Source organism: Ahaetulla prasina, chromosome 9, assembly GCF_028640845.1.
Source record: "Ahaetulla prasina isolate Xishuangbanna chromosome 9, ASM2864084v1, whole genome shotgun sequence".
Classification (NCBI taxonomy): domain Eukaryota; kingdom Metazoa; phylum Chordata; class Lepidosauria; order Squamata; family Colubridae; genus Ahaetulla; species Ahaetulla prasina.
The window spans coordinates 34,331,670-34,350,608 of NC_080547.1; the positions used below are offsets into that span (position 1 = coordinate 34,331,670).

Here is an 18,939-nt window from a genome sequence, read left to right on the forward strand (position 1 = left end):
GTTTGGGGAAGAAACCACCGAGTCAGGTAGTGCATTCCAGGCATTGACCTCTCTGTTGCTGAAGTCATATTTTCTGCAATCGAGTTTGGAGCAGTTTACCTTAAGTTTGGATCTATTGTGTGCTTCTGTATTGTTGTGGTTGAAGCTGAAGTAGTCATTGACAGGTAGGACATTGTAGCAGATGATTTTATATACTACACTTAGGTCAGACTGAAGGTGGTATAGTTCTAAGTTGTCTAAGACCAACATTTCAAGTCTGGTGGCATAAGGTATTTTGTTTTGGGTAGAAGAGTGGAGGACTCTTCTCATCAAATATCTCTGGACTCTCTCAATTGTATTAATGTCTGCTATGCAGTGCGGGTTCCAGACAGATGAGCTGTATTCAAGAATTGGTCTATCTGCAGGGACTTGTCCAGAATAGGACGTGACTGAATGGATTGAACGGAAGACAAAGAAAGAAAGGCAACACAGTATCCTTTGACTAAGACGAATCTGGTTTAGTCCCACAATTCAGCTTGGAAGTTGCCTTCCTAATCTAATTTATGATCACAGAGAGGCTGAGAAAAGGAGCAGGATGAATGGATGTGAGAAAAACACAAAGTTGGCAAATAAATCGCAAACTTAATGGTATCCTTGGTCAGACCTAACATGGCAGAAACACCCTTTTGTATCAACTGATGAGCAGCCAAAACAACTAGGCTCACCACAGTCAATTTCCAAAACGTTATTAAAGAAACAACAACAACAACAACAACAACAACAACAACAACAACAACAACAGAGTTGAAAGAGACCTTGAAGGTCTTCCAGTGCAATGCCCTGCCCAGGCAGGAAACCCTACACTACCTTCAGACAAATGGTTATCCAACATCTTCTTAAAAACTTCCAGTGTTGTAGTATTCACAACTTCTGGAGCCAAATTGTTCCACTGATTAATTGTTCTGACTATCAGGAAATTTCTCCTTAGTTCTCAGTTGCTTCTCTCCTTGATTAGTTTCCACCCATTGCTTCTTGTCCTGTCTTCAGGTGCTTTGGAGAATAGCTTGACTTCCTCTTCTCAAGCAGCCCCTCAAATATTGGAAGACTGCTATCATGTCTCCTTCTTTTCATTAAACTAGCCATGCCCAGTTCCTGCAACCATTCTTCATATGTTTTAGCCTCCAGTCCTCTAATCATCTTTGTTGCTCTTCTCTGCACTCTTTCCAGAGTCTCCACATCTTTTTTACTTGGGCTAGAGTGGCAGAAATAGGTGCCGAATTGATTCTCAAAGGTAGGTATGGGGAATGTGCAGCTTTACAAATGTTGCAGAATTATAATACTAGCTTTCCTAGAATCTTATAATTGTAGGAGATGACCAGGCTGAGTCCGAGGGAGGGGTCAAACGTGTCATCAGTCAAGAGTCCCGGAGTGCCCACAAGAAATCTAAGTCCAGCCCACCTTGAATTCCTTTCTTAACTCTCGCTAATTTCCCTTGACCATTAGTAGTTCAGATTCTTATAGGGAGCTTCAGCTTGCAATAAACCTTTACGCTCATTTGAACTGCCTGGATCTCCTGATTTCCCCGATGCTTGACATTAATCCTAGAAATTCAAGAGGGTTTCCTGCTTGAGCAGAGGGTTAGACTAGAAGACCTCCAAGGTCTCTTCCAACTCTGTTATTCTTTCCCCATCAATGGGATATTGGAGATAATTTAAGAACATCTTGCAAGATCACATCTTCTCCAGTCCTACTCAGAAGTATGCAACAGTACAGGATAACATATAAGCAAGTTTTAACTCCTTTTGGAGCAGAAAACTAAACTGTGAAGCCGTTTTCTTCTTTAAAAATAAATAAGTAAAACCCTGACTAGCAGGGGAGAAGGTATTGTGGCAATAGGATAAAACCCACAAAATTCCATCAGCTAGAATCCGAAGTGTTGAGCCTCGTCAGAAAACCACAAAGGAGGCCAAATGATTTGTGCAGGACATTGATTTCTGGTTTTTAATGTGAAAAGAAAGATTTAGATTATTATTATTAAGTGCCCACAAAAGCCCAACTCCCTATCCCAGCTGAGTCAGGGAGAGGAAAAAGTGAGCAAAAAATAAAAATAAAAATAAGAGGCTGATCGCTTTCAGATGTGGCAACCCCAATTTGGAAGCCGTGACAGCTTTTCCATTTTTGCAAATCTAACTTTAGAAACCGAAAACAGAGAAGCGGGAGCTCAAAATATTTCCTTGGCTGAAAATGGATCCTTCCTCCACACCACAATTGGAGCATTTCCTGGCTGCCTGTATCATAAAGCTTTCCACTCTAAAGGTACCCACTGTGCATCAAAGTGATAGTAATAGGTTCTAGCTAGAAGTAAGCCCTGCTCATGGGTGGTAGTAGGGAGACACAAGATGTTCCACTCATCCTAATTTCCAGATGTGCACATGGGTTTGCAATGATCTTTACACCTCTAACCCTAAATCAGAACACAAAATACAAGCTAAGTGGACATGACCTTATAGGTGACCCTCACTCTGTCAAGGACCTTGGAGTACCCATATCAAATGATCTAAGTGCCAAAGCCCACTGTAACAACATTGCCAAAAGGGCATTAAGAGTTGTAAACCTAATCTTGCGTAGCTTCTTCTCCGGTAAGATTACACTACTAACTAGAGCGTACAAAACATTTGCTAGACCAATTCTCGAATACAGCTCATCTGTCTGGAACCCGCACTGCATATCGGACATTAATACAATTGAGCATGTATTTCACAAGAAGAGTCCTCTGCTCCTCTACTCGCAACAAAATACCTTATGCCACCAGACTTGAAATTCTGGGTTTAAGAAATTTAGAACTACACCGCCTTCGATATGACCTTAGCATAGCTCATAAAATCATATGCTACAATGTAGTACCTGTCAATGACTACTTCAGCTTCAACCACAACAATACACGAGCACACAATAGATTCAAACTTAAAGTAAACTGCTCCAATCTCGATTGCAGAAAATATGACTTCAGTAACAGAGTTGTTAATGTCTGGAATGCACTACCAGACTCCATGGTCTCATCCCAAAACCCCCAAAACTTCAACCTAAGACTGTCTACTGTTATTATTATTTATTATTATTATTATTATTTATTCAATTTTTATACCGCCCTTCTCCCGAAGGACTCAGGGCGGTGTACAGCCAGGGAAAAAAAACAATGTAATATACAATTAAAATACGAATTAAAAAACTTATTACATAATTGGCCTAAAATTTTGGAACATAAAAACTAAAACCCACTAAAAATTACTAGTAAAAAATTTAATACCAATAAAATTTAAAACCAATAAAATTTAAGCCAGCCCCGCGCGAATAAATAAGTGTGTTTTTAATTCGCGGCGGAAGGTCCGAAGGTCAGGTATTTGGCGTAAGCCCGGGGGAAGCTCGTTCCAGAGGGTGGGAGCCCCCACAGAGAAGGATCTACCCCTGGGGGCCGCCAGCCGACATTGCTTGGCGGACGGCACCCTGAGAAGTCCCTCTCTGTGTGAGCGTACGGGTCGGTGTTGATCTCACCCCATTCCTAAGAGGTGTGTAAGCGGCATGCATAAGCGCACCAGCGTGCCTACCCTCCCTGTCCTAATGTTCCCTTTAATTGTATTCATTTTATGTATTCAACTCATGCCTATACGTATATATATTATCTAATATGTACTTGACAAAACAAACAAACAAACAAACAAATAAAGTAAATAAATAAAAAATCCTGTTTTCTGGAAGCACATTTAGCATTGCCGCACTATCCATAACTGAAATTCTAAGGAGGAAAAGAAACTTTGATCCTGGATAGGCTGGTGATATAAAATATGCGTACAGGTAGTCCGTGTCCTACAATCACAGTTGGCATCAGAATTTCCACTGCTAAACAATGGAACAATGGCACTCGTTAAATGAATTGTGCCCGATTTTATGACCTTTGCTGTCATGATTGTTAAACTAATCACTGCGGTTGTTAAATGAATCACATGGCCGTTAAGAAAATCTGGCTTCCAGCTGGGAAAGTTGCAAATGGTGATCACATGACCCTGAGACCCAGCAACTGTTCTAATTTTGATCCTGTGATCCATGGGGATGGCATGATGGTCATAAGTGTGAGGACCAGTGGTAAGTCGCCTTTTTCAGTGCCACTATAACTTCAAATAGTTGCTAAATAAATGGTTGTTAAGTTTAAGATGAGGTGGACTTCATAATGTGTGCCACTTAAAAGTATCTGGAAGCTTAAGATGGGTGTAAAATGCAGGACTTCTTATTCTTGCTCCAAAGCTGGCTGTGGGGGGCGAGTTATTGGCCCCAACGGAGAGGGTGCGCAACTTGGGTGTCCTCTTGGATGGGCGGCTGTCGTTTGACGATCATTTGGCGGCTGTCTCCAAGAGGGCTTTCCACCAAGTACGCTTGATGCGCCAGTTGCGCCCCTTCCTTGACCGGGATGCCCTATGCACGGTCACTCATGCCCTCGTAACTTCCCGCCTGGATTATTGCAATGCTCTCTACATGGGGCTGCCCTTGAAGTGCACCCGGAGGCTGCAGTTAGTCCAGAATGCAGCTGCGCGGGTAATAGTGGGAGCAACTCGTTGCTCCCATGTAACACCACTCCTGCGCAGTCTGCACTGGCTTCCTGTGGTCTTCCGGGTGCGCTTTAAGATCTTGGTCACCACGTTTAAAGCGCTCCATGGCTTAGGACCCGGGTACTTACGGGACCGCCTGCTGTTACCGTTTGCCTCCCACCGACCCGTACGCTCTCACAGAGAGGGCCTTCTCAGGGTGCCGTCCGCCAAACAATGTCGGCTGGCGGCCCCCAGGGGCAGGGCCTTCTCTGTGGGAGCTCCCACGCTCTGGAACGAGCTTCCCCCTGGTTTACGTCAAGTACCTGATCTTCGGACCTTTCGCCGTGAGCTGAAAACGCATTTATTTATTCAAGCGGGACTGGCCTAAAATTTTATTGGGTTAAAATTTTATTGGGTTATTTATATTTTAATATTTTAATTTGTTTTAAATCTGGCCACTTTATAATATGTTTGTTTTAATTTCTTTTAATGTTGATATTGTGACTTTTTACTTGGCTATAAAGGACTTCCCTGAGTCCTTTGGGAGAAGGGCGGTATAAAAATTGAATAAAATAAATAAATAAAAATAAATACATTAAGTACATTAAAAGATTGCCATTTCTATTGTGGATAGATAACCTGCAATAGATTATCACTATCTATATATGTCTATGGAGATTCTCAGTCATCCAGGTCATGGCTGTCTCAAAGGTGCTTTTTCAAAAGGCAACTGGACTTTTCTTGTCTTTCCTTGAAGATGTTTCACTTCTCATCCAAGAAGTTGAGAAATGAAGAAGTTCCTTGGATGAGAAGTGAAACCTTTTCAAGGAAAAACAAAGAAAATCCAGTTGCCTTTTGAAAAAGCACTTTTGGGACACTATCTATATAATGTTGTCTGAATGGACAACATTCGGTGAAATTTCAGTAAAGAGGAAAAACGGTGGAGGGCAGATTAGACAAGACCTCCTATACCTATCCTTTTTCTTTAGAGTTCATCTTTGTCTACCATCTATCCCTTCCATTGTTCCTTTCCATTCTAAATTAAAATTCCAGAATGTCAACTACTCTTCTAATTAAGTTTATTGAGTTATTATCAGTGGTAGTCAACCTGGTCCCCACTGCCCACTAGTGGGCGTTCCAGCTTTCATGGTGGGTGGTAGGGGTTTTGTCCTATACTGAAGCACTTTCCTTTTTTTAAATGTAATTGGTTTTTTTTAAAAAAATCATAGCATTATTTAAAATAATTTTCGTTAGGTTTTCATAAAATTCCCCATGACAATTTAAATTTCTGAAAATATACTATTTGTATTGCCCGTGCATAAGTTTAGTTCACGTTACGTAAGTGAAACTAAATGGTGCTATAGTGCAACCGCAAACAAAAGAGCTTCGTCCCAGAATAGCTCATGCATCTCCCCCCACACCACCCTGTAACAGACAAGCAGAGCTGGCGCCCCCCCAAACCCAACCCACGATGCACGAGAGGCATGCACAGATGACGATACATGGCGCATTACTGTGGAACCGGTGGGCGGTTAGAAAATTTTACTACTAACAGAGATACAAAAGTGGGTGGTAGGTATAAAAAGGTTGACTACCCCTGAGTTACTATAATAAAATTGGACTGCAAGGTGAACAAACAAGTCAGTCCCAGAGGAGATCAACCCTGACTGCTCTTTAGAAGGCCAGATCCTGAAGATGAAACTCAAATACTTTGGCCACCTAATGAGAAGGAAGGACTCCCTGGAGAAGAGCCGAACGCTGGAAAAGATTGAGGGCAAAAGAAGAAGGGGACGACAGAGAATGAGGTGGCTGGATGGAGTCACTGAAGCAGTAGGAGTGAGTTGAAATGGACTCCAGAGGATGGTAGAGGACAGGAAGGCCTGGAGGAACATTGTCCATGGGGTCGCGGTGGGTCGGACACGACTTCGCAACTAACAACAGGAACAATAAAATGAATGAGGTCTATAGCTCACCAAAATGTACCTATTACTACGGAAAAGAAATGCTTTAATAAATGGAAACCAAATCCTTTGATTTCCACCCTTAAAATTAGTGCCAGCTGCTGCAAGTATTCTTTTCCAAATTGTCTGATATCTATAGTACTGTTGATATAGCTAGATTCTACGACTCTTGCCTCCCTGTTTCAGGAAGCTGTCCCATTCCCGAGATTGTTGTGTGACCTACAACACAGAGCAAGGAAACAACCCACCTTCTCGTAGTTGGTATAACCGCCCATTACTGCTGGATCCACAATGCCATTCAAGAGCATGGAGAGGGGATGGACAGGCAGGACGCGGTCCCAAGCATGTTGTTGAACACAGTTACTGATCTTCTCATTTGTCCGCTCCATGGTTTCAATGGCGTTTTCCAAGGGGCTGATTTCTTCCTGGAAATCACAAAACCACAAAACCACAAAAAATGAGTTATGGTCAAGACTGCAATGAAATAATGGATGCTAGGCAATGAAAATTTCAGCAGAAAACCAACTTTCCCCATTCCAAACTTTTCACTGGGCAACATTCATAGTTAGATCCTAGTCATTCACTCAACCTTGAAAGGTGAAATGCTCCCGGTTCGGACTGGATCGCCCGATCCGGTGGCGATGGCGGCGGGTGGTTCGGAGAACTGGTAGCAAAAATCCCTGCCCCCTCCATGCCCAGCTGAGCCGCACGATCATCAGAGATTGGGGTTTTTTTACTTTTAAAAGCATTTTTTCTTTCGGTGAAAAAAATGCTTTTAAAAGTAAAAAAAAAAGCCTCTGATTGCACGGCTCAGCTGGGATCGTCAGAACCTTTTAAAAGCATTTTTTTCTACAACCTCTTCAGCCGAAGAGGTTGTAAAAAATGCTTTTAAAAGGTTCTGGCAATCAGGCAACTCAGCTGGGATTGTCAGAACCCTTTAAAAGCTTTTAAAATGCTCCTCTGGTGATCCCAGCTGAGTTTCCTGATCACAGAGGCTTTTAAAAGCATTTTTTTCTACAACCTCTTCAGCCGAAGAGGTTGTAAAAAATGCTTTTAAAAGGTTCTGGCAATCAGGCAACTCAGCTGGGATTGTCAGAACCCTTTAAAAGCTTTTAAAATGCTCCTCTGGTGATCCCAGCTGAGTTTCCTGATCACCAGAGGCTTTTAAAAGCATTTTTTTACAACCTCTTTGGCCGAAGAGGTTGTAGAAAAAATGCTTTTAAAAGTTAAAAAAAAAACACAGATGGCCACGCCTACCAATCACATTAACCCCCCCACCAAGCCACGCCCACAGAACTGGTAGTAACAAATTTTACAATTCACCCTTGCTCTACTACCTCAATACCATAGGAGATGCTAACCAAAATCTCATATCTTTTAAAAAAAGAAAGTTTTCAAGGTCTGTCTCTGACTTCTGTTGTCCCCTTTTTTTTTCTTGTCAACAGCCAGTTTCAGGAAATAACTTAAGAAATTACTCCTAGTTTCACTTTCAAGTATATACACATGAATCAGCTGTCAATTATAAAAGGCTTAAACTCTGGGTAAGAGTTTCTGTGCTCAGTGTAACAAAACTTAAATCTGCACATACCCAAGTTAAGCTACTCCATAGCCAAAGCCCATTGGAGTGACCTTAGGCCAAATCAAATCCTTGAGGGATTGTGATATTATACAGACATTTAGAGGAAGGACCAAAATAAATGTACGTTTAGAGGAAGGACTAAAATAAACTGTAATAAATACAGTAAATAAGCTGTGGCTTGTTCTGTGGGATTGGAAGGTAGCAGTTTCCCATTTCTGAGTTAGAAAAGCTCACTTTACTACATTATATGGATATGTCCATATAATTGCCAAATTGACATTAAACATTAAATGTAGGGGGAGCGGGGAGAGGAAAGCCCAGTTTAGCAAACTTTGCAGGTAATTTGTTTCCTTTAATTACCAATCACCCCAACAGTTCGTTCAGAAAGGGGACAACACAAAAACTCGGGTGCTGAAAGCAATGTGGGGTTGTGTATCCAAGTGCCCTTGAATGCTGGTTTATTCATAAGCACTTCCTCATGGGCAGATAGAAATATTAAATTTGGGGAGGCGGGTAAGAAATCGATGAAGGTTCCTTGAACTTTTCTAAGGAGAAGGCGTAGAAGAAGAAGAAAAAATGTCAGATTAAATCAAGCCTTCCCTAGTCTGTCAATCTCCAGAAATGTTGGATTCTTAGCTCACAAAGTCCCACAATTAGCTGAAAATTCAAGACCATCTAAATAAAGGCTACCAAGTTGGGGAGGCTGAATTAGAGATGCCAATGAAAGAGTCTCACCATAGTGACTTGCTTGACTTCAAACCATTTGAGGATTCCAGGGAAGGAATAGGCTGTTGTATAGGTGGTACGTTCTATCCACATAGTCTAAGAAGACAAAAAAACCCCAAAGCAACAGGACATTAAAAACGTGTGTATATTTTATTTTATACCTATGCAAGGAATATTCTCTCTTAGCCCCTCCTCAGAAGAATGATGGGGCTAAGAATCAAAAGCTCATTTTTCCCCAAACCAGCCTAATGCAAGAATTTATGTTTGGATTCATCAATATTGACGGTCAAGTTGGGTGCAATCTTCCACCCAATATTTATCCAGAAGAAAAGTGGAATAACTGCTTAGTCTCTAAGGATGTTGTCTACTATTTTATCTTTTTTCCTTTTTCCAAAAATATCTCAGGATACCCAACGCCTAAAGGAATCATTGGAGTTGTTATATCTTACTGCTTATATCTGCACCTAGTTGCACATTCATTACTTGATTCAAAGAACCTTAAAAAAAATTAAATCAGGAAGAACAAGGAGTTGGGTGGCCTTCATGTAAAGACCTAAGCTATTTTGAGATCAGATCTATTGGAAAAAAAGATTGTTCCAGTTTGTTTTTCAATCATCTAGACCTCCTAATGCCTCGTGAAAGGACCACCTATATTATACCAGCAATTTCCTATGTCCTTTTAGCTAGGTCAAGAGATGATGTTCTAAAAGTTGTATCTTAAAGAATAGAATAGAAGCTGGAAGGGACCTTGGAGGTCTTTTAATTCAGCCCCTCACTCAAGCAGGAGAACCTATACTATTTCAGATAAGTAGCTGTCTAATTTCTTCTTAAAAACCTCCAGTGATGGAACCCAGGCAAGCTGTTCCACTGGTTGATTGTCCTCACTGTTAGGAAGTTTCTCCTTAATTCCAGGTTGCGTCTCTCTTTGGTTAGTTTCCATCCATTGTTTCTTGTCCTGCCTTCTGGTGCTTTGGATAATAATTTGATCCCCCTCTTCTTTGCTGCAGCCCCTCAAATACTGGAATACTGCTATCATGTCAACCCTAATTCTTCTTTTCCTTTCAGAGTTCTCTCATGTTTTTCATTTGAAATAAGAGTCAAGACCAACTGCTAGTCAGCACAGGCAATATTAAGTAAAATTCAAGCTGAGCAACTTCAAGTCAAAGAATAAAGGGATCACATTTCCCATATGACTTAAAATAGGAGTTTCTCCCTCTCTCCCCGTTCTTCTGAAATTGAAGTTAGAGAGATCATTGTATTTTGGGGGTTAAATTATATTATTATCTATTCCCCATTCACTTTACTATCATACCATTTAATTTTGTTAAGGTATCAAAAGATGCAACCCTACCAACAAAAATAACCCAGAACTTATGTTACATCCTTAGACCAAGGACTTTGCATGAGTAAAGTTTTCAGGCTTTGTATAAACTGTTGATAATTATGTCCTATTGCTTGCTATGTGTTTGGTACCAAAATGCAAGAATTTATTCCTCCAAAATTGAGGAACCAAAGAATCAAGCCAACATATGAAAAGCATGGTGTGTGACATCACGAAAGGAAAAAAATGACAGGGATGGCAGAGAAGAAGTGACTCACTGCAAATTCATTCTCGGGATCTTTTTCTCCTTTCCTGAAAGGCCGCGAGTGTTGGAACTGTTGCACTTCGTTGGATCTATAAAAGCTAAAGCAGCAGATGAAAACAACTTAAAATCTCAACCAATACCCAAAACTTAAGTCTGATATCAGTACTATAACAATCCAGGTTAGTGGATATTGAAAGCAGTAGAACACACAAATGCATGCTAAACAGATACTTCAGCTGCTGATCCAGTTCTACAGAGGAATTATTGAGCCTGGCATCTGCACCTCTATAATGGTCTGGTTTGGCCCGGCAACCCAACGTGACAGACACAGATTTCAGAGGATCATTAGAACTGCAGAAAAAACAGTTGCTACCAACCTGCCTTCCATTGAGGACCTGGTATACTGCACGAGTCAAAAAGAGGGCTGTGAAAATATTTACAGACTCCTCACATCCTGAACATAAACTGTTTCAACTACAACCCTCAAAATGACTCTATAGAGCACTGCACACCAGAACAACTAGACACAAGAACAATTTTTTCCCGAAGACCATCACTCTGCTAAACAAATAATTCCCTCCACACTGTCAAACTATTTACTAAATCTGCACTACTAATAATCTTCTCATCGTTCCCATCACTCATCTCCTTCCACTTATGACTGTATGACTGTAACTTTGTTGCTTGTATCCTTACGATTTATATTGATATTGATTGTTTCCTAATTGCTTATTTGTACCCTATGACTATCATGAAGTGTTGTACCTTACGATTCTTGATGAAGGTATCTTTTCTTTTATGTACGCTGAGAACATAAAGACAAATTCGTTGTGTGTCCAATCACACTTGGGCAATAAAAATTCTATTCTATTCTATTCTATTCTATTCTATTCTATTCTATTCTATTCTATTCTATTCTATTCTATTCTATTCTATTCTATTCTTTCTTACATTAATGTAGTTTGTTCAATTTTGGCTAAATTACTACATTTTATTCAACGAAAAAGCTAAACTATGCCTTAGTGGCATATAAGAATTAGGGTATTTAAATGATCTGATATAATGCCCCATCTAAACATTTCAAAATCATAGTTCCAGATACATCTCTATGAAACAACCAGACCTGTTTTCTACGATGGGGATAGATAAATTCATGCCTTCAGCTGTCAGGAATGCAGAAGTCAGTCTTTCTGCATTTTGGTCTTTATGAAAACGGTAAAGCAGCCCTTAGCTAAGTAATTTGTTTCTAGATGCAGAGAGATAAATTGGGGGCGAATCCTTACTTTAGAATCTGCTCTGGAACAGGCTTGTCTTTGTAGCTTGAAGGAAGGTTCATGACAGGCTTAACTAAGAAACACTGTATGTCTGCATGTACAAATTAAGGAAAAAAGGAACAAGAAGGTGACCAGAAGGTGGACAAGAAGATCCTATGATCTGTTCCTCATGAAGAAAAAAAATGAATGCTTAGGAGGGGCTACTATCACAACAACTGTTTTACCCCATGCACTAAACCAAGTAAGTTATAATCCTAGTAATGGCATTCAGACATGCTACGCTTGATAAATTTCAACTATGCTTAGTTTTGGAATGTGTCTTATGGTTTTGTGTGATCCAGGCTAATGGCCAGTTTTTACTTCAGTTTCCTGCAAGAATAGCAATAGCACTTAGACTTATATACCACTTCATAGTGCTTTTACAGCCCTCTCTAAGCAGTTTACAGAGTCAATCTATGGCCCCCAACAATTTGGGTCCTCATTTGACCCACCTCGGAAGGATGGAAGGCTGAGTCAACCTTGAGGCTGGTGAGATTCGATCTGCCAAACTGTTGGCAGTCGGTGATCAGCAGAAGTAGCCTGCAGTACTGCACTCTAACCACTGCGCACTGTGGCAGAACCCTAGTAACCAGGTTAAGCTTTCTGTGTGAATCCAGCCTGACATATTGACAACTGTGTTGAATGTTTTATCCAATATGAACACTTCCAGGTTTCATTTGGGATAGTTGTAATACAGAACAACTGGAGAGATCAAGATGGAAAGGGCTGGGGTAGATACTTTATACTGATTGTAAAGTAGGACTGAGAGGTTATACATAGCAGCATATAGTCATCACACTAATTGCGTAAGCAGAAATTTACTCTGAAAAGAGAGACTAGTGCTGAAAATGATACTCCCAAATTATGTAGGTAATACTGGGCTAGGTTGAGAAATAATCTGTGCTAAAGCTCTGTTTACAGATGTACCTACAATAAGGATACCTTCAGCCCCAAGTGCCAAAATGGGAGCGTGCCTGGGGAGGAGTGCCAGAAACCAGAAGAGCAGTTCCCTGGGCCGCATGTGCATGCTGGGAAGCTGAGCTTCTGGTTTCCGGCATGCACATGCACACCAGTCAATTGGTCTTGTGGTTTTTGACAGGCATGCGCGTGCGAAGACCACTGGCTGGCGTGCATGTGCGTGCCAGAAACCAGAAGCTCAGCTTCCCAGCATGGGCATGGGCATGTGCACCAGGGAGCTGCTCTTCCAGTTTCTGGTGCTCCCACATGCACAAAGACCAGCTAGCTGGAGCGCATGTGTACGCCAGAACCAGGAAGAGCAATGGGTGATGGTTGGTGTGGAAAGAGAGATGGCTCTGCGTGCCGCTTCTAGCACACGTGCCATAGGTTCGCCATCAGGGCCCTGTACAGTATTAATTTTCCACGGAATAGGAAGGAGACCTGAAATAGTCTGGAAATATCAATCAACTTGCAGAATAAACAACCTAAAGGACAATTCATGTAAGTCAACCTTGGGAAAATGGAAAAAGGAGCGGGGAAGTCAGACATTTGAAAAAAATAATAACAACAACAACCCACAAGTTGGTTATATAAAAGCCCAACAGTGAAATCCATGACATTAATCTGTTTTAAGTGACAGAATAATGGAATTGGACTTATTTTTCAAATTCTCAGAACTTAGCAGGGAGCCTAAATGAAATCCAAATTGGTTTACAGTTGGTTTCCAAGTCTTGCTTTGGATCCAGGCATCCAACTTCTGTCTTTAATGCCTAGTTTATGCTGGACTTCAGGCAAACCATTTAGATCTCAATGGCAAATAGACCAGCTAAATACACTGTATAGTCCATTTCTGATACCAGAAGTGAGCCAGGACTGTTTCAACCCTCCCATCATCAGCTTTGCCAGTTTTCTACTCTCCGTATCAACTTTTGTTATCCAAGTTAGCTCCTAAACCCATGATGGCTGACCTACAGCACGCGTGCCAGAGGTGACACGCAGAGCCCTCTCAGCTGGCACACACGCGATCGCCCCAGGTCAGATCTTCAGGGCATTTCTTTCATGAGCTTCTGTTTCCCAATGAAAGCAAACGATGAAACAGAAGCTCATGAAAGAAAAAGATCTTACCTTTTGCCGCACAGCTGGTGTTGGGATGCCCCACCTCCCGCCAGCCAGCTGGTCTCTGCTGTGCATGGTCGCACATGCACATGTTTGCACATGTCAGTGTATGCGCATGCATGTCAATGCATGTGCATGCACACGCAGTTTGGGCACTCGCTGTCTAAAAGATTCACCATCACTGTCCTAAAACTCTCTTCCTTCCCAAAAGATACATTGCTTAAAAGAAGCTTTGACATCTTCAGTTGGTGGGACGGTGCTGCTCATTTTCTCAGCATTTGGAAACTGGGTGAGGAGCTTCACAATGAAATCTTCCCTCCTTTCATATTCCTTTCCACGGTAGATGAACATCTTGTTCTAAAAGAGGCAAGTGTTAGAAATTAAATCGGGAGAACCACAACATTGTCAGCATTGGGGAGGATAGGAGACGGAGTGGCCACTACCAGCAATTGAGTTTTTTGGGTAAAATTGTTCGGTCTGGGGTGGCTTGGGTCGGAAAGGAGACTCTCAACTTTTCCAATTGTTCAAAGGTAGAGACCAAATTCTATTTTTGAAGCTCCCTCCAATTATTATGGAGGTGCTCATCATTGGAGGTGGCCTATGGACTAACTAGGACAACCTTAAACACTCAAAGAGTCATTTGGACCCGTTTCCCACAGAAAAGGAAACAACGGGAGCCACAAAACCCTTCCTGTGCCTGACTATTTCTTGAGCACCCACCAAAGTAGCATATGTGTTCTGTCTCCGTCCTCACTTTGGAGTAACGAGCTGGCCTACAGCCAGTGGTTACACAGCTCCTATCAGTCCTGGCCGAGAAAACGCAGCTGCCTGCCAAAAAGTTCAAACAGATTAAGACTTCAGCTCACTTCGACATGGTTCAGCTAATTTGCTTCCTGTAGAAGTGAGAGCAGTCCCAAAACTCCTTATATATCCTGTGGGGTGGGGCTCCTGCCCCACCCTTCCCTTTGATGACGCTGCCTCTCTAATCTTCTGAAGCGCGGGTCGGTCCAGGCGTGATTAGTATGGTTATCAGCTGTGTCTGCAGGCGTAGCCTGAGGAAGGGAGGAATCAGGGGATGTCGGCCTCATTACGTCCTCCGACTGGCCTGGTTCTGGCTCCTGGAGCCGGGCCAAGGGAATCGGTGCTCCTGAAGTAAGCCTTACAGGCCCTTCCCCCTCACTCAGAGTCACTTTCGGGCATGGGGCCAGGTTCGGGGGCTGGAGCCACAACAATATGTAGCTGAATTAAACATTCTGTTTTCTTCTGAAACTTTTATTTTTTGGGATTTATCCATATTTGGCTTACCGGGGGTTGAAAAGCTCAATAAATCACGTGCCGGCAGGTGTCACACATTGGCAGTTGTGATACATATTTTGAGTGACGGGGAGCCGCAGCAGAGGGGTGAAAGAGCCACATGTGGCTCCAGAGCCGCAGGTTGCTGACCCCTGAACTAGGAAAAGGCTGCTTCCGTACTGATCTTACATTTCTATTTAATGTATTTAATAATATTTTTAGTAGGTTCTATATTTATTTATGATTTTTTGTTAATTGCAAGAGGTCCAGAGTTGCTTTTTAGATTGAGATGGGCGCCATATACATTTAATAAATAATTAAATAAAATAAATACTGCTGGATAATCACATACTGCTTGCACTATGCAAAACCTAAAATGAGAATCACTGAGAAACTGGCTTCACAAAGAGGAAACCTTTGCAGTTAGTCCTGGAATGGAATAATTGAAAATATAGAGAGATAAACTTATTTGTAGGTCTTTGGTTATTCAGGTTTTCTCCCGCGTAAAATTGGAAGTGTCTTGGCGACGTTTCGATGAAATCCCATTCGTCATCTTCAGGCTAGGTGTTTACAGTTTTGTGTTTCTAGGACTTTTGACTTCGTCGAAACGTCGCCAAGACACTTCCAATTTTACGCGGGAGAAAACCCGAATAACCAAAGACCTACATACCACCACGAAAACCTCAGAAAACAAATAAACTTATTTTGCACTACATTCAAACCCAAGACCTTCTCTTTCTTTGCTCAGACAAATAAAGATCTATAGTACCCAAATGCAGCTCTGAAGTCTAGCTTATTAGACGTCTGGAACACCAGTTATTTTAATTGTGGATATAGTGCTAAGATTTCCCAACACCCATCCTTTCAGGAAGAATGTACTCGCATGTTTATTACCAATAAGCCACAATTCCTATCACATTTGGCTAAATATGTTGTGAAAATATGACCAATATCTTCGCTAAATATCAAGGAAAGGGAATAGAAGTTGGTAGATCTATTTATGAACTAATTTTGCATGGAAATAAAAACAAATCAGGAAATGAGGCAGTCCTCGACTTACAACCACTACTGAGCCCAAAATTTCTGTTGCTAAACAAAACAAGTTAAGTGAGTTTTGCCCCGTTTTACAACCTTTCTTGCCACAGTTGTTAAGTTAATTTCCACACATGACCCTAGGACACTGCAACTGTCATAAATAAGTACCAGTTGCCAAGCACCTGAATTTTGATCAAATGACCATGGGGATGTTGCAGCAGTCGTAAGTGTGAAAAATGTGAAAAACAGTCGTAAGAAGTGGTGGGATTCACCCAGTTCTATCCGGTTCGGATGAACCGTTAGTGGCGATTTCAGGAGGCTCCGCCCACCTGCATTGGACATAATGCGCGGGCAATGCGCATGCACAAAATGCCATGTGCATAGGAGGCGCATGCGCTTTGAATGGTCAATAAACAAATGGTTCTAAATCAAGGACTAGGCTCTACTAGCATTTCTCTCTGTTTTCAGTCTAGTCTGTATTACGTCTAAGGCCATTAAGGAGGGGTTGTATATAAATTGCACAATATATACATACATTCTGAGAAAGCCACAACAATTTCTCTGTGGCTAACAGGAAAACAACAAGGGGGGTTGGATGAACTGTGAAAGCAAAACTTGCTGGTACTTGCAGCAACACTCACCTAAATGTGTTACTAGATAATGGTATTTTAGTTAACCCTTTATCGGTGGGATAAGGCACAGCCGGTGTATCTGTGCTTCTTATTCAGAGATGAAATTCTGAATAACCCCAAATCAACATTCTTCTGTCCGTTCGGATTAAAGAGAGGAGTTAATTATGATCACAGGATTGTAGGCTACATCCCAGGGTTATTCAAGGCCAGCACAGAGACTCACTCAGCATCCTTACCCGAAGAAAAGAAGGAAATCCATGGCCAAAATATCCAACAGCAAAATATTCTGGTTGAGGCCTCATTGCTTTCATGATGTTCTCATAGAAGGTGGCCCGTTTTTTCTGCACATACATGTTAAAAAGAAGAAGAGTAGATTAGGGGGGTGATTTAATTTTGTTTTTTAAACGTTTCTTCACCCTAAACACCCATTTGTACTTAGGCTTCCCAAGTTTCTAATTTATTGCTTGTCTCTCAATCAAGAACATAAGAAAATTGCCTTTGGAACCCATACGATTGACATTCCTCTCAGTATTTTTCACCCAGTAGATAATTAAAGACCTCCTCCTCTTACCAAGAGATTGCCAAGGCTCTCGTAGTCAAAGACTTTGTTCTCGTACATGTCAGCCAATTCTTTGCTGAGCTGGATGGCTTTCTCCCACATCTTCAAGGAGTTAAAAGGAAAAAAAAGATAAAACAGATTATGCGTTCATGAAAAGGGATGAATTAAAGCATATTCCGTATGGCTATTCAATATTCTTTGTGATGATCCACTTTTACTTTAATACTGTTTGTGATCTTCTAAGTTGATTCTGGTGGGTTTTAAGTGCTGAAACTGCCTTTCCTTCATTTTTCTAGTGGATCTTGCATGGTCCACCTTTGTGCTCCTGGATGACCCCTCACATCCTGGACATAAACTATTTCAACTCCTACCTTCAAAACGATGCTATAGAGCACTGCACACCAGAACAACTAGACACAAGAACAGTTTCTTCCCGAATGCCATCACTCTGCTAAACAAATAATTCCCTCAACACTGTCAAACTATTTACTAAATCTGCACTACTAATAATCTTCTCATCGTTCCCATCACCCATCTCCTTCCACTTATGACTGCATGACTGTAACTTTGTTGCTTGTATCCTTACGATTTATATTGATATTGTTTCCTGATTGCTTATTTGTACCCTATGACTATCATTAAGTGTTTTACCTTATGATTCTTGATGAAAGTATCTTTTCTTTTATGTACGCTGAGAACATATGCACCAAGACAAATTCCTTGTATGTCCAATCACACTTGGCCAATAAAGAATTCTATTCTATTCTATTCTATTCTATTCTATTCTATTCTATTCTATTCTATTCTATTCTATTCTATTCTATTCTATTCTATTCTATTCTATTCTATTCTACATTTAACTGAAGCCTTTGTATGGATAGAATAGAATTATAGATAAAGATAAATAAATAAATAAAGAATTCTGTAGTTCTATTCTATCCATACAAAGCCTTCAGTTAAATATAGAATAGAATTCTTTATTGGCCAAGTGTGATTGGACACACAAGGAATTTTTGGTGCATATGCTCTCAGTGTACATAAAAAGACAAGATACATCCATCAAGAATCATAAGGTACAACACTTAATGATAGTCATAGGGTACAAATAAGCAATCAAACCATACTAGGAAACAATCAATATCAATATAAATCGTAAGGATACAAACAACAAAGTTACAGTCATGCATTCACAAGCGGGAGGAGATGGGTGATAGGAGCAATGAGAAGAGGGCATATATATCTGAATAAGTTCTGGCGTTTCATGTTTTCCTAGTCCTTCATGTGCATCATAGGTACTCAAGTGTTTTAAATTGTAAAAAAACTATACTGCTTTATCTTTCCATGGGTAAAGAAGCTACCAGTGATAGGATCAGAAAGGCCTTTGTGGATTAAAAAAAAAAAAGATGAAGGCATGTTAGAACTTCATCTGAAATTCCTAGCTCTATGGAGAGGGCTCTTTTTGGTCACTAAGAATTGACTACGACTTAATGATACATATCATTATTGATAAATAATGGGCCTCTGGTGGCTCAGCAGACTAAGTCTGTCTGTTATTAACATAGCTGCTTGCAATTACTGCAGGTTCAAGCCCCACCAGGCCCAAGGTTGACTCAGCCTTCCATC

General features: G+C 41.0%; 1 protein-coding gene across 4 annotated transcripts in view; it reads right to left on the bottom strand.

The window, feature by feature from the left end:
* Nucleotides 1-18,939, bottom strand: part of DOCK5 (dedicator of cytokinesis 5) — a 180,050-nt gene that overhangs the window by 30,700 nt on the left and 130,411 nt on the right. For all 4 annotated transcript variants that reach the window (XR_009156501.1, XM_058194703.1, XM_058194702.1 and 1 more), the window contains exons 39-45: nt 17,329-17,418; nt 16,994-17,098; nt 14,013-14,154; nt 11,695-11,776; nt 10,425-10,509; nt 8,835-8,921; nt 6,769-6,945 (exon numbers count right to left, since the gene is read on the bottom strand). Coding sequence is in view for 3 of the 4 variants with exons in the window: in XM_058194703.1 (XP_058050686.1) it covers nt 6,769-6,945; nt 8,835-8,921; nt 10,425-10,509; nt 11,695-11,776; nt 14,013-14,154; nt 16,994-17,098; nt 17,329-17,418 (768 nt within the window). In the remaining variant the exon portion in view is untranslated. The remainder of the gene's footprint in view (nt 1-6,768; nt 6,946-8,834; nt 8,922-10,424; nt 10,510-11,694; nt 11,777-14,012; nt 14,155-16,993; nt 17,099-17,328; nt 17,419-18,939) is intronic.